Source organism: Hemiscyllium ocellatum, chromosome 14 (genome assembly GCF_020745735.1).
Source record: "Hemiscyllium ocellatum isolate sHemOce1 chromosome 14, sHemOce1.pat.X.cur, whole genome shotgun sequence".
Classification (NCBI taxonomy): Eukaryota; Metazoa; Chordata; class Chondrichthyes; order Orectolobiformes; family Hemiscylliidae; genus Hemiscyllium; species Hemiscyllium ocellatum.
Genome location: NC_083414.1, coordinates 15,793,067 through 15,807,487, shown reverse-complemented (window position 1 = coordinate 15,807,487; position 14,421 = coordinate 15,793,067). Strand labels below are relative to the sequence as shown.

The following is a 14,421-nucleotide window of genomic DNA, read 5'->3' as shown; positions in this document are numbered from 1 at the left end:
CCTTAATTCTATTTGCCAAAGCTATCTCATGTCCCCGTTTTGCCCTCCTGATTTCCCTCTTAAGTATTCTCCTACTGTCATTATACTCTTCTAAGGATTCACTCGATCTATACCTGACATATGCTTCCTTCTTTTTCTTAACCAAGCCTCAATTTGTTCAGTCATCCAGCATTCCCTAAAATTACCAGCTTCCCTTTCACCCTGACAGGAATATACTTTCTCTGGATTCTTGTTATCTCATTTCTGAGGGCTTCCCATTTTCCAGCCGTCCCTTTACCTGTGAACATCTGCCTTCAATCAGCTTTCGAAAGTTCTTGTCTAATACCGTCAAAATTGGCCTTTCTCCAATTTAGAACTTCAACTTTTAGATCTGGTCTATCCTTTTCCATCATTACTTTAAAACAAATAGAATACGGTCGCTGGCCCCAACGTGCTCCCCCACTGACACCTCAGTCACCTGCCCTGCCTTATTTCCCAAGAGTAGGTCAAGCGTTGCACCTTCTCTCGTAGGTACATCCACATACTGAATCAGAAAATTGTCTTGTACACACTTAAGAAATTCCTCTCCATCTAAACCTTTAATACAATGGCAGTCCCAGTCGATGTTTGGAAAATTAAAATCCCCTACCATAACTACCCTATTATTCGAACAGATAGCTGAGATCTTACAAATTTGTTTCTCAATTTTCCTCTGACTATTGGGGGGTCCATAATACAATCCCAGTAAGGTGATCATCCTTTCTCATTTCTCAGTTCCACCCAAATAACTTCCCTGGATGTATTTCTGGGAATATCCTCCTTCAGCACAGCTGTAATGCTATCCCTTATCAAAAATATCACTCTCCCTCCTCTCTTGCCTCCCTTTCTACCCTTCCTGTAGCATTTGTATCCTGGAACATTCAGCTGCCAGTCCTGCCCATCCCTGAGCCATGTTTCCATAATTGCTATGATATCCCAGCCCCATGTTCCTAACCATGCCCTAAGTTCATCTGCCTTCCCTGTTAGGCCCCTTGCATTGGAAGAAATGCAGTTTAATTTATTAGTCGTACCTTGTCCCTGCCTGCCCTGACTGTTTGACTCACTTCTGTTCTCAGCTGTACCCGTCTCAGATCGATCTCTTTCTTCACTACCTGGGTCCCACCTTCACCCCACCCCCCCACACCCCCCCCTTCTCCCCCCCCCACCTTACTAGTTTAAATCTTCCCAAGCATTTCTAGCAAATTTCCCTGCCAGTATATTAGTCCCCTTCCAATGTGGATGCAATCCGTCCTTCTTGTACAGGTCACTACTACCCTAAACTGTCTCAGTTGGGTATCTGCTCCCATGAGTCTCCTCTCATGGTGAGTGGGATTGCTTGCTGGCACCTGCTAGCCTTGCCCCAGTGAGATTCCAGACCTGCCCCCACCCACAATCTCTGAACACTCACTTTGTGATTGGCTGCTTTCCCGGCAGTGATCACCATTCCCAAATGGCGCTGCTGGGACCACAGTGAGTCACAGTCATAGAGATGTACAGCATGGAAACACACGCCTTCAATCCAACTCATCCATGCCGATCAGCTATCCCAACCTAACCTAGACACAATTACCAGCACTTGGCCTATATCCCTCTAAACCCTTCCTATTCATATACCCATCCAGATGCCTTTTGACTGTTGCAATTGTACCAGCCTCCACCACTTCCTCTGGCAGCTCATTCCATGCACGCACCACCCTCTGTGTGAAAAAGTTGCCCCTTAGGCCCCTTTTAAATCTTCCCCCTTTCACCTTAATCCTATGCCCTCCAGCTTTGGATTCCCATACCCTGGGGAAGATACTTTGGCTGTTCACTTTATCTATGCCCCACCACGGCCATTTGTTTGGATGGCTGCACTTCGTGGTTGGGGTCAAAGGTTAGCCTCAAGCCACCATGGGTGAGATCTCCCTGCCCCCGAAAGTCATGCCAGAGGTGGGAATCCTGCACACGCCTCCCCCCCACCCCAGGGGAAGCTTACAGAATATCAATATCCAGCTCATTCTCTTTCCTTAGCTCTACTGAAACAACCAAATAAACAAGAGTAGTAACTTGCATCCATATTGCACGCTTCACTCAGTAAAACACCTCAGAGTACGTCATTGAACAAACCATTGCAAAAAGCCCTTTAAACAGATGTTAGAATATCAGCTTGGTCAAAGTGGTTGGCTTTAAGGGCCACCTTGAAGGAGGCCATGGTGGAATTAGTTAGCGAGGGAATTCCAATGCTACGGGGTAAAAACAATGACTGCAGATGCTGGAAACCAGATTCTGGATCAGTGGTGCTGGAAGAGCACAGCAGTTCAGGCAGCATCCAACGAGCAGCGAAATCCACTGATTTCGCTGCTCGTTGGATGCTGCCTGAACTGCTGTGCTCTTCCAGCACCACTGACCCAGAATTCCAATGCTCAGGCAGTTGAAAGTCAATCACCCTTAGCGAGGTAAGTAAAATTATTTCTTTTTCTCATGCTGTGTCTTCAATCCAAAACTAACAGTGATTCATAACAATAGTATGATGCAAAAGGTCAGCAGCGCAAGACTCATAGTACCCTTTTTTCAAGTTCATTCATGGGATGTAGGTAACTCCAGCCAAACCAGAATTTAAGAGTCAACCACATTTCTCTGGGTCTGGAGTCACAGGTAGGCCAGACCAGGTAAGGGTGACAGTTACATTCACTAAAGGACATTAGGGAACCAGATGGGCTTTCTAACAATAAATTTGCAAGTCATCATTGAACACTTATTTCCAGAGTTTTTTTGTTGAATTCAAATTCCACCATCATCCACGGTGGGATTTGAACCCAAGTCCCCAAATTAGCAGTCCAGCAATAATACCACTAGTCCATTGCCTCCCTTTCTGTCAGAACACTGAAGGTCATTCAGTCTATTTGCCTTATACCAACTCTTGACAATGCTAACTAGTTAGCACCATTCCTTTGAACTATCTCCTGCAGATGTTTACTTTTGAACGAGATAGGGGATTCTTTTGAATTTGCTGATGCCATCCTTACTGACAGTGAATACTATTATCCCTTCCACAGCATCTCCCCAGTACTGCCTCACAAAGTGAATACAAGACATTGTAGGAGATTGGTCACCAGAAATTCATTAGGAGACAGTAGGATATGAATATTGCTGCTAAGGCAAATGTTTATTGTGTGTTTACCTTTGAGAAGTGGCTCTGACTCCTACTGAGGGAACACAGTGCTGTCTAAATTACCATCTGTCAAGAAGCCAGGTCTCATGTACCCATTCAGATGAACCTAAAGGATCCTATGGCACTAATCCTAAGTATGGAGTTTGCACTAGGACTGTAGACCTATATACTGATGCTTCAACTCTAACACCTGGAAATAAAATACAGAGGATCCGTTCAGCACAACACTGTGGGATCTTGCTGTACTCCATTTAGCTGTCTTGGTTCTGCTGCTCCAACAATGGCCGCACTTCATAGAATCCCGACAGTGTGGAAACAGGCCATTCGGCCCATTGAGTCTGCACGAACTTTCCGAAGAGCATCCCACCCAGACTCACCCCAGCCCTGTATTTCCCATGGCTAATCCACTTAGCCTACACATTCCTGGACATTATGGGCAATGTAGCATGGCCAATCCACATAACCTGCATATCTTTGGACTATGGGAGTAAATCAAAGCGCTTGGAGGAAGCCCACACAGGCACAGGGAGAATGTGCAAACTCCACACAGGCAGTCACCCGAGGGTGAAATCAAACTCAGGTCCCTGGTGCTGTGATGTAGCAGTGCTAACCACTGAGCCACTGTGGCTATTGCAGATGTCCCAAGGCTGTGAAAAATGCTAGAGAAATGCAGGTCTATTTCACAGCTGGGTTGATGGAATCATGGTGATGGTGCCATTCCTGGGATTGTCAGGGAGTATGTGAGGCATTGGGAAGATGTCTGATGCCATTAGCTTTATTATGGGACCACTTGACCATCCAAGAAATTCTCAGCTCCTCACAAAATGAAGAAAGTCACCGGCATCAAAATGATGAAGGATGCTATTTCTTGTGACTGCTCCATGGGACAGTCCACAATAGCATTGATTTCTCCAATAATCCAGAGAGAGAGAGAGAGAGAGAGAGAGACTCTCCATGGTTTAATCATATCACTATGTGTAGAAGCTTCACCAGGGAATCAGCAGGTGCTTCACGCTCACAGTGGGACATATTTTCCCCGCTCCACTTTAAAAGCAGAGCGCATTTCTTCCCTCCAAAACCACAGGTTTCCGACCACAGTGAAGCTGATGGGATGAACAGATGATACTCAGTAACCGATGACTCAGTGCAATAAAGGGAGAAGTCAGACCTCAGTCTGAGCTGTCACTTCCAGTTTCTCTTTGCTCCCACTGAGATTACACAATTCCCGTTACTTCCACGGAACATTCTTTATCAGACCAACCTTTCCTGAGCAGTTAATCCCTGTCTCAGCCAGACCGGGAGCACAACTGGGAGTGGAGGTGGGTGGGGCCAGTGTATAGGCAGGGCAATGCAGATGGACATGCCCATGACATGTACAGAGACCACAGTCACGGTGTTCCTTCAGGCCTGGTCAAAAACACCTGCCAACACTTGAGCTCACTCAACCTGTTCCCTTTGTTCCTTGGGTGACCTGCTCAAAGACTGCGGGTGATTTCTCTTCCTCCTGTTGAACCAGTGCCGAACGGATAGTTGTAACTGAGATTGCAAATCCCCTTGTCTGGAATGTGACACTGCAATTACCAGAAACCCATGAAATACATCGAACTGTTCAAATGTAATTAAACCCAAAGATGATGCAGTCCAGCAGCAAGTGTTTTCACCTCAAGGGCTTACAGTAATTGAGAAATTGGATCGACAAAAAAAGGCAACTTAATTAAGAGGGAGCAGTCGCTTAAAGCAGTTTGTTTTCAGAGCTATTGGCATGGGAATGGATTTTCAGACTAATAATCATTAAAAAAAACAAAATGCATTATGATCCAAACTGTTGCTACACTGATCTCGGTAGTAACTGAATGCACAGATTTAATGAAGGAACAAGTTTGTCTCTAAAATGATAGTTTCTTCACAGGGTACCAGTTTGGACTCTGTTCTCTCAAACCTCTCCCCTCACGTCAAAATAAAAAGCAAAGCAAAATCACCACAGAAGTCTGATGAATATCTCACACATTACAAACCTGGAATTTCCACCTACCTCCAGCAAGCAACCTTTCAGATACAGTTGACAGAGGCAGTACAGTAACGATAGATAATGACTGGTTGTGGTGACCAGAATGAGATACCAGAATTACAGCACTCTTGTCGTGAGATATTCTGATATTAACCCCCACCCCCTCAGGTTGAAAACACACACACAGACACACACACACACACACACAGACAGACACAGACACAGACACAGACACACAGACACACACAGACACACACACACACACACACACACACACACACACACTCCAGCTCTAGACACGTAATGATGGCGTAATACTCCAACAGCACCATGTCGGCTCCCAAAGACACAACTTTCAGAGCACCTCCTCTAACCCCTTCACTGATGCTCCATGTATCAATAGAACACTTGGAAGCTCTTCACTGTTGAAGCCCAGGCTGTGAGACCAGATTAATGATGAAGTGATGTTTCTTGCTCCGATGCCAACATGGTGAGAACACCAGTAATTAGCATCAGGAACCAACGAGCCTGAACTTGACACACTAAATTAATCAGCCTGCGATTTATTTGAAAATCAAGGGATAGAGGTACTTGACTGGCACCCAAGCACTAGCATAATAATGTTCAGCAATTAAACATTTAGCGGTGAGAACAATCCATTGTGCTGGCTTCATTCTATCTGTGGCATTAACAAAAGCTGAGCTCCCACGTTAGAAAGGTGTGGATAGGTTGGCAAAGCATCTTGCAATGCCAGCCGGGCACAGATTGGCTTAGAGGTCCAACCCTATTGTGACTATGCTCTGATCCCAGATTGTGCAGGGCGCTGGTAAACGGGGTGTCAAATTCTTGGGAATGCAGCGTATCGTCAGTAAATAAAACTCTGGGAGCTAGCTTGTAAAATGGACCTTTTTGAGATGACTCTAGGATGTAACGATTGCGGTCTGAAACTGTGATCTGTGGCACACTTTGGTTGGGACTAAAGCACACCAGGCATTCCCCTGGGCAAGATCTTTGGAGGCATGATCACAAATACAAAACCTCTGGAAAGAAAATGTTCAGAAGCTTATCCGAAAAATATTCACCACCAGAAACAAATAAGCACCTGGAGGAAGTCCATATTACAGATACAGTACGAAATGTGTTAATAATTTTACAAACAATCTTGCTTCAGTTGAAAACACCGATAGACCATAGCTACAGCATTGAGTGTGCCGCATCCTATCCTTTGGCAGTCTATTCCCTTCATTCTTTGCCTTTTGAAAAGAACTCCACTGCAGCTTGATCATTTCCCACTGCATGCCACTTCCTGACACCGGTGGACTTGTCAAGAAATAATTACCTGACTTGGATTTGTTGGCACATTGCCTCACGCCTGTCGCTTACCTTTAAAGCTCAGATAAACCCGGGGGGCACTCTGCTGATGGGCGCTGGCATTGCTGTACCACAGGGAGACCACCAAGAGCCAGGTGGGCAGAAGGCGGTCCATGCCAACCGATTTCAAAGGAACAGGAGCCTTCAGACCTGCATCAGGGTGGAGGTACAAAGGACAAAAAGAACATAATCCCTCATCAGTTGAGTGGTTAGGCAAACAGCTCAATAGTGATTAAATCCAGCTTTTTGTGGGTTTGTAGATAGGAGAGAGAGAGAGAGAGAGAGTCTGAATACCATAGTAACTTTAATATCAGCGCAGGGGGAAATGAAGCTTCAAGGAAGGTGCTGTGGGGAGCAATCTGTGGGTTAGCTGTGAGGGAAGTCAAAGCAGGGCTGATCAATGAAAGGAAACCTCCCATCCCAGAAATGGCATTGCAAAGGAGTCAGAACCCAGCGTGAAAACAGTTCTCAACACAATAATTAATCATTGTTTAAAGCATTAGCTCCAGTAAATTCAAATAATCCCTCAGAGTGCTTTAAGCAGATTTCAACTCCCCTATGAAAATAAACACTTATTACTGCTTTGAATGATTCCCTTACCATTTTTATTCCGACAGTACTCCCTCCACTAACAAAGCTGTTTTGTGAGTCGGTAAATTCCTATTTTAAAAAAAAATATTTATAGCAGATGTTGACCTCCTTTGAAGGTGTGACACTGAGAGGCAATGGGAACGGCTGTAAAGTGGACAGCAATGCTAGCTGGGACCCCAATGGTTAGATGCCAAGTGACCCCAGTTTGGATACAAATCCAGTCATTTTCACCAGTAAGAGAGTTTTGACTTTTCTCATTTATTGATCGAAATGTCCCAGATCAGCAGGCATGCCAACTCTAATGATTCATTTCAGCGAAGATTGGAATCCGCAGAGTTCGATCTGCTGGTTGGGGAAGTTGAGATTTTACCACAAACTACACCAATGTTTCATCATGGTAGCTCTTGAAACAGCAACGAGAAAGCAGCTACTAATGAGAAAGCACACCGTGAAGGAATGTAATGGAATATAAATTCTGCAGAGGGACACTGAGCACCCCTGTGATTGAGGGCTGTATCTTTGCTCGAATTCAGTGCATATTCAGGAAGGGGCAGAGAAGACTGAAAATTCAATTCATATACAAGGAAATAAGAATAATAATCCTGAACAAGATGACAAACAAAAGACACCCAACAGTGAACTGTTTAGAACTTATGATGTAAAATCTTTAATTACGTATGATGGATCTTTACTTATGCTCACAGGACACTGACACGCACCCACATACACTTACAGAAGGACACGCACACAGAAATAAACTGACAAACGTACAGAGACACAGAAATATAACTCACACAGAAATGCACACACACTTACACAGTGACAGAAATATCACAGACACATGGAGAAATACACACACAGAGAAATAAACTGATAAACATACACAGTTACAGAAATATACACTCACACTTACAGAAATACACATTCGGACAGAAATGACACACATGCACACACACACTTATAAAAATACAGCAAGCATCACACTTTCAGAGATAGGTAGAAACACACAGAAATATAGAGAAACACACATAGTTATGCAAACATCACAGAAGCATCAGACACAAAAAAAACTGAAACACACCATTGTAAACACACATATAGAAACATAATGACAAACACAGAATCACTCTGACATTCACCCCCACAGAAAGTTGGGTAGGTACATAGAGAAAAATACAGACATAGAAACACATGGACAGCATACTCTCAGAAACCCACTAAAACACAAAGCCAGCATAATAATGAGAATCTGTGTTTGCTTTTCAACTCCAAAAGACAACCAGCCATCGAAGCCAAGATGACATTCAGTTCCAAATTAATGCTCTATCCAGATTCTGGAAATGGTATTGTTTAGGCATCAGTTCAAATTCAGAATTAAATAAAATGACGGGGTGGATATCTCAGACTTTTTTTAAAAAGAATCAAATTTAATTTGGATTTTTAATTTTTGATTCAATGCTCATTTCAGTGTTAAGTTTCCATTTTTAATAATATAAGGAAGCAGCCATAAATATAATAGGAAGTTATCTAGGAATCATTGACTAGGGTACTTGGGCTTGCAGTAGGGGTTTGTTCTATATGATATGAATTTGAAGAATTCATTTTCACGCTCTGTTCTCTCACAATCTGGGCTCAAACCCCTAGATTAGGGTTTATTCTATGTTTCATCTGGAGGCTCATGTAGCATTTCACATCTATTGTTACTGCAAAAAATATTTTTGAGGACGGGTATTTTAAAAAACGCAATTATTGGGTTACGGAACTAGATTGGTGTAAAGCTCGATATGGGCAGCTTTCGGTAGAAAAATAAATCAAACAAATTGAATCTAAAATCCCATCGGCATTGAAAGTGCTGTACACATTCAATCTGGGTCGAACCGCCTGGATGACTTTAGTTTCATTTGATGGCTTTACTCAGTTTGTTTCTTGGGAAGAGGAGCACAAGTGAACTCCAGGACAGAGGGAGAGATCGTGCTCATTGCAACAAGGCGGAGTGCTGGGGGTGCACTCGGAACCGTCCTGCTGTCTAACCAGGAACAGCAGAAGCAGGTGCTGTTGTGAAATGCAGAACGCATTGGAATCCAACTCCGATAGCCTGGCCCTTCCGTAAGAGAGAGCAGGGCATGGCCAGACACCCCGCGGATGGCAACGGTGCAGAGAAGGAGAGAGAGAGAGTGCACCAGTTTTTAAAGAACACAGTGGTCCCAGCTGGTAATCCTGTGCCGAAAACGCGACTGTCAACTCCACCACGCATGTCAACCCCTCTGCACAAAATGGTATTAGAGACGGTCTTAAAGAGGCATCAGAGTCTAATTCCATGTCCTCACCTCGCGAGTTCAGCAATTCTCATTCACTCTGGTCTGGCACTCCAAGCAATGCAGAGCTAAACTACTTTTAACAGCCCATTTAGCAGCAACGCTCCAGTGTACAAAAGGGAGAGAGTGACCACCAGTAAAAGAGTCGAAAGCCACCCTCTGGAACTGCATCCGTCACAGAATATTACAGCCACGCTCAGACTTAAATGACCATCCCACTCATATTAGTCTCTCTCAAACCCACATTCAAATGCCTCTGAAAAGCTTTCCCTTTGGTTCATCTGCAGCATTGTATTTCACCAACTCTCTCTCTCTCACACACACACACACACACAGTTAAAGGTCAAGATTTGAATGAGTTACCTTTCAGTGGCTCAGCTTGCTTGAGAACTGTAAAGTTTCTAGTTTCCTCAATGCTGAGGGAACACTCCCCTCTCCCTTTTTTTTTACCTTTCCTGGCACAGAGGCAGCAAAAACAAAACAAAATTTGTCAGTGATAACAGTGAAAGAAAGAAAATGCCCCCAGTTTATCTCCACTTCACTGTCTTCACAGCTTCACTTCATCCAGGGACAGGCTCCAGTCACTGGCTCACAGCTGAAGGCAAAACAGCAGAGCAACTCTGTACCTCTCACAGGTAGACTTTCTCAATGGCAAAAACACAGCCCCTCTCCTTAAGAAGGGTTCGCAGGTATGCAAATGATGCAAGTGGCTGAAGTCTTGACTTTGAAAGAAAAAGGGGGAGTTTCTCTCTCTGACTGTCTCCCTCTCTCTCTCTCTCTCTCAACTCACCGCTCCTGACTGTTCTCTGTGCTGCACTGAAGAACATGTCAGGTGGCTAGGAATCCACAAACGTTTGCATAATCCATCCTACAGAACAAAGTTGTGTGCTGGAATGCTCCCTGGTGCCACCTCTGGGTAATTTACAGTCTCTGCAGCCTGCCCTTTCTTCGCTTCATAAAAGCCTGAACTCACAGCAGCCAATTTAAGGCATGGGTACTAACTCTGTTAACCCTTACGTAGCAAAAGAATCAAGACTTACTATGCTCTCTTCCCGCTACCCCACCCCCCATCCCTTTCCCCACGATTCCTAAACCCCAGCCGTTCCCCCTGCCCTCTTCTTCACCTGCTCCAGTCATCCAATGAAGACACAGCCTTCAGAATCCTGAACCAGAGCAGAAAATCAAGCCTGATACAGGATATGCCACCGGGAGTAGTTTTCTGATAGAAAAGCACTTAGGCTGAGCTGTACTTCCCTCTGAGATCTGCATCACAACAGCTGGGGATGCAGTCATTCTGGATAACTTAAGTGAACTTAATAAGTACTTTGCGTCAGTCTTCACAGTGGAAGACATGAGTAATATCCCAACAATTAAAGGGAGTCAGGGGGCTGAGTTGAGTATGGTTGCCATTACAAAAGAGATAGTGCTAGAAAAGCTAAAAGGTCTTAAAATTGACAAATCTCCTGGCCCCGATGGGATACGTCCTAGAGTTCTGAGAGAGGTGGCTGAGGAAATAACGTAGGCGTTGGTTGAGATCTTTCAAAAGCCACTGGAGTCAGGGAAAGTCCCTGATGATTGGAAGACCGCTGTTGTAACCCCATTGTTCAAGAAAGGATCAAGACAAAAGATGGAAAATTCTAGGCCAATTAGCCTAACCTTGGTTGTTGGTAAAATTCTAGAATCTATCGTTAAGGATGAGGTTTCTAGATTCTTGGAAGACCAGGGTCGGATTAGAACAAGTCAACATGGATTTATAAGGGGAGGTCGTACCTGACAAACCTGTTAGAATTCTTTGAAGAGGTGACAAGTAGGTTAGACTAGGGGAACCCAGTGGATGTGGTCTATCTAGACTTCCAAAAGGCCTTTGATAAGGTACCACACGGGAGGCTGCTGAGTAAGGTGAGGGCCCATGGTGTTCAAGGTGAGTTACTGGCATGGATTGAGGATTGTCTATCTGACAGAAGGCAGAGTTGGGATAAGAGGTTCTTTTTCGGAATGGCAGCCGGTGACAAGCGGTGTCCCACAGGGTTCAGTGTTGGGGCTGCAGCTGCACACGTTATATGTTAATGATCTAGATGAAGGGACTGGGGGCATTCTAGCGAAGTTTGCCGATGATACGAAGATAGGTGGACAGGCAGGTAGTACTGAGGAAGTGGGGAGGCTGCAGAAGGATCTAGACAGTTTGGGAGAGTGGTCCAGGAAATGGTTGATGGACTTCAACGTGAGCAAATGCGAGGTCTTGCACTTTGGCAAAAAGAATACAAGCATGGACTACTTTCTAAATGGTGAGAAAATTCATAAAGCCAAAGTACAAAGGGTTCTGGGAGTGCTAGTCGAGGATTCTCTAATGGTAAACATGCAGGTTGAATCCGTGATTAAGAAAGGAAATGCAATGTTGTCATTTATCTCAAGAGGGTTGGAATATAAAAGCAGAGATGTGCTACTGAGAATTTATAAAGCTCTGGTTAGACCCCATTTGGAGTACTGTGTCCAATTTTGGATCCCACACCTCAGCAGGGACAGACTGGCACTGGAGCGTGTCCAGCGGAGATTCACGTGGATGATCCCTGGAATGGTAGGTCTAACATACGAGGAATGGCTGAGGATCCTGGTATTGTGTTCATTGGAGTTTAGAAGGTTAAGGGGAGATCGAATAGAAACTTACAAGATAATACATGGCTTGGAAAGGGTGAACGCTTAGAAATTTTTTTTTCCGTTAGGCGGGGAGACTAGGACCTGTGGACACAGCCTTAAAATTAGAGGGGGTAAATTCAGAACAGAAATGCGGAGACATTTCTTCAACCAGAGAGTGATGGGCCTGTGGAATTCATTGCCGCAGAGTGCAGTGGAGGCCGGGATGCTAAATGTCTTCAAGGCAGAGATTGATAAATTCTTGATATCACAAGGAATTAAGGGCTACGGGGAGAATACAGGTAAGTGGAGTTGAAATGCCCATAAACCATGGTTAAATGGTGGAGTGGACTCGATGGGCCAAATGGCCTTACTTCCACTCCTATGTCTTATGGTCTTACGGTCTTATGTCTCTCAGTTCCCTGAAGGGAAGTGGAGGTGAGCACCCCTTGTAAACCTTTCCATTTCAGATGAGTAAGGGAATCAGTATGGGACAACTGTAGCTGAGAATACAGAAGGTAGTGCCTTAGTAAGTTACGGAGAGTCATAAGGGTTTTCAGCATGCACAGAGGCTCTTTAGCCCATCTTGTCCATTTTCATATTTAATCTAGTTCCATTTGCCTGCATATGGTCCATATCCCTCTATTCCTTTCCCATCCATGTACCTGCCCAAATGTTTCTTCAATAGTAAAATTGCACCCACCTCCACCACTACCTTTGTTAGCCCATTCCAGACATGCAGCACCCTCCGTGTGAAATAAATTGCCCCTCTGGACCATTTTGCAACTCACCCCTCTCATCTTAAACTTATGGCCTTTAGTTTTTGGCTCCCCTACCCTTGGGAAAAGCTGTCGCCTATCTACCTCATCTACAGATCTCATGATTTTGTAGACTTTTAAGAGTCTATTAGTGGATCATGGCCTTTCCTTTGCTTGTCTCTCTTGCCCCGCCAAACCCATTTTTTAAGCCAATCCTGAGCCATGGCTATCATTGGGCTGGGCCAGCATTTGCTGCCAACTCTAATTACCCTTGAGAATGTGATGGTGAGCTGCCTTCTTGAACATCTGTAGTCCATGTGGTGATGGTGCACCCACAGTGCTGTCAGCGAGGGATCTCCAGGATTTTGACCCACTGATGGTGAAGGATCAGTGGTGTAATTCCAAGCTAGGATAGTGCATGGTTTGGAGAGGAACTTGCAAGTCCTGGCCTTCCCATGTATCATAACAACATCTAAAAGAGGTTAAATTACTCAACCTCTCAAGCAGAAAGCAAAATAACAGAGGCATTTGGGAGTCCTCATAACTTTCTTCTCCTCTGTTCACCTCCATGTTTCAAATCTGCATCAAAATTCATTGGTAAAGACAAGGACTGCAGATGCTAGAAACCAGAGTCTAGATTAGAGTGGTGCTGGAAAAGCACAGCAGGTCAGGCAGCATCCGAGGAGCAGGAAAATCGACGTTTCGGGCAAAAGCCCTTCATCAGGACTAGAGGCAGGAAGCCTCCAGAGTGGAGAGATAAATGAGAAGGGTGGGGGTGGGGAGGAAGTAGCATAGAGTACTGCATGGGGGAGGGGAGGGGATGGAGGTGAATGGGAGAGAGGATGAAGGTGATAGGTCAGACAGGAGGGTGGGGCAAGGTAGCAAAGAGTACAATGGGTGAATGGGGGTGGGGATGAAGGTGATAGGTCAGAGAGGAGGGTGGAATGGATAGGTGGAAAGGAAGATAGGCAGGTAGGACAGGTCATGAGGGCCGTGCTGAGTTGGGAGGTTGGAGCTGGGGTGAGGTGGGGGAAGGGGAAATGAGGAAACTGGTGAAATCTACATTGATGCCCTCGGGTTGAAATGTTCTTAGGCAGAAGAAGAGGCGTTCTTCCTCCAGGCATCGGGTAGTGAGGGAGCGGCGGTGGAGGAGGCCCAGATCCTGCATGTTCTCAACAGAGTGGGAGGGGGAGTTGAAATGTTGGGCCACAGGGCGGTGTGGTTGATTGGTACGGGTGTCCCGGAGATTTGCTCAGGTCACTGGAGCATATATATGAGGAGTATATTACTGCTGGCTAGTTACAGAGACAATCTTTAAATGAAATTCAAGTGAATAAACTATTCAGTTTCCACATACATGATAGGGTTTTAGTGGCACAGTGGTATGGTAGTGTCCCTGAATGTGAACCTGGATTTAAGGTCATTTACTCCAGAGGTGCATAATAACAGTTTAAATGGAAAATATCTCCAGATGTATATTAGTCAAAAGAATTACTAGTCATGAGCATCAAATCATTAATAGCTAAAAACCAGGATCACAGGGAACTACACCTGTATGGAGATCAGATCATGCGTCTG

General features: G+C 44.8%; 1 protein-coding gene across 3 annotated transcripts in view; it reads right to left on the bottom strand.

Annotated features, from left to right (window-relative positions):
- The window catches only part of sema3fb (sema domain, immunoglobulin domain (Ig), short basic domain, secreted, (semaphorin) 3Fb), a 252,503-nt gene extending 242,244 nt beyond the window's left edge, over positions 1-10,259 (bottom strand). For 2 of the 3 annotated variants that reach the window (XM_060835403.1, XM_060835405.1), the window contains exons 1-2: positions 9,818-10,259; positions 6,561-6,698 (exon numbers count right to left, since the gene is read on the bottom strand). In XM_060835403.1, coding sequence (XP_060691386.1) covers positions 6,561-6,663 — 103 coding nt within the window. In that variant the 5' untranslated portion in view covers positions 6,664-6,698; positions 9,818-10,259. Of the gene's footprint in view, positions 1-6,560; positions 6,699-9,466; positions 9,524-9,817 lie in introns of those variants that run through there. The other variant, XM_060835404.1, reaches the window with a different exon arrangement.
- Positions 10,260-14,421: the final 4,162 nt, after the last annotated feature.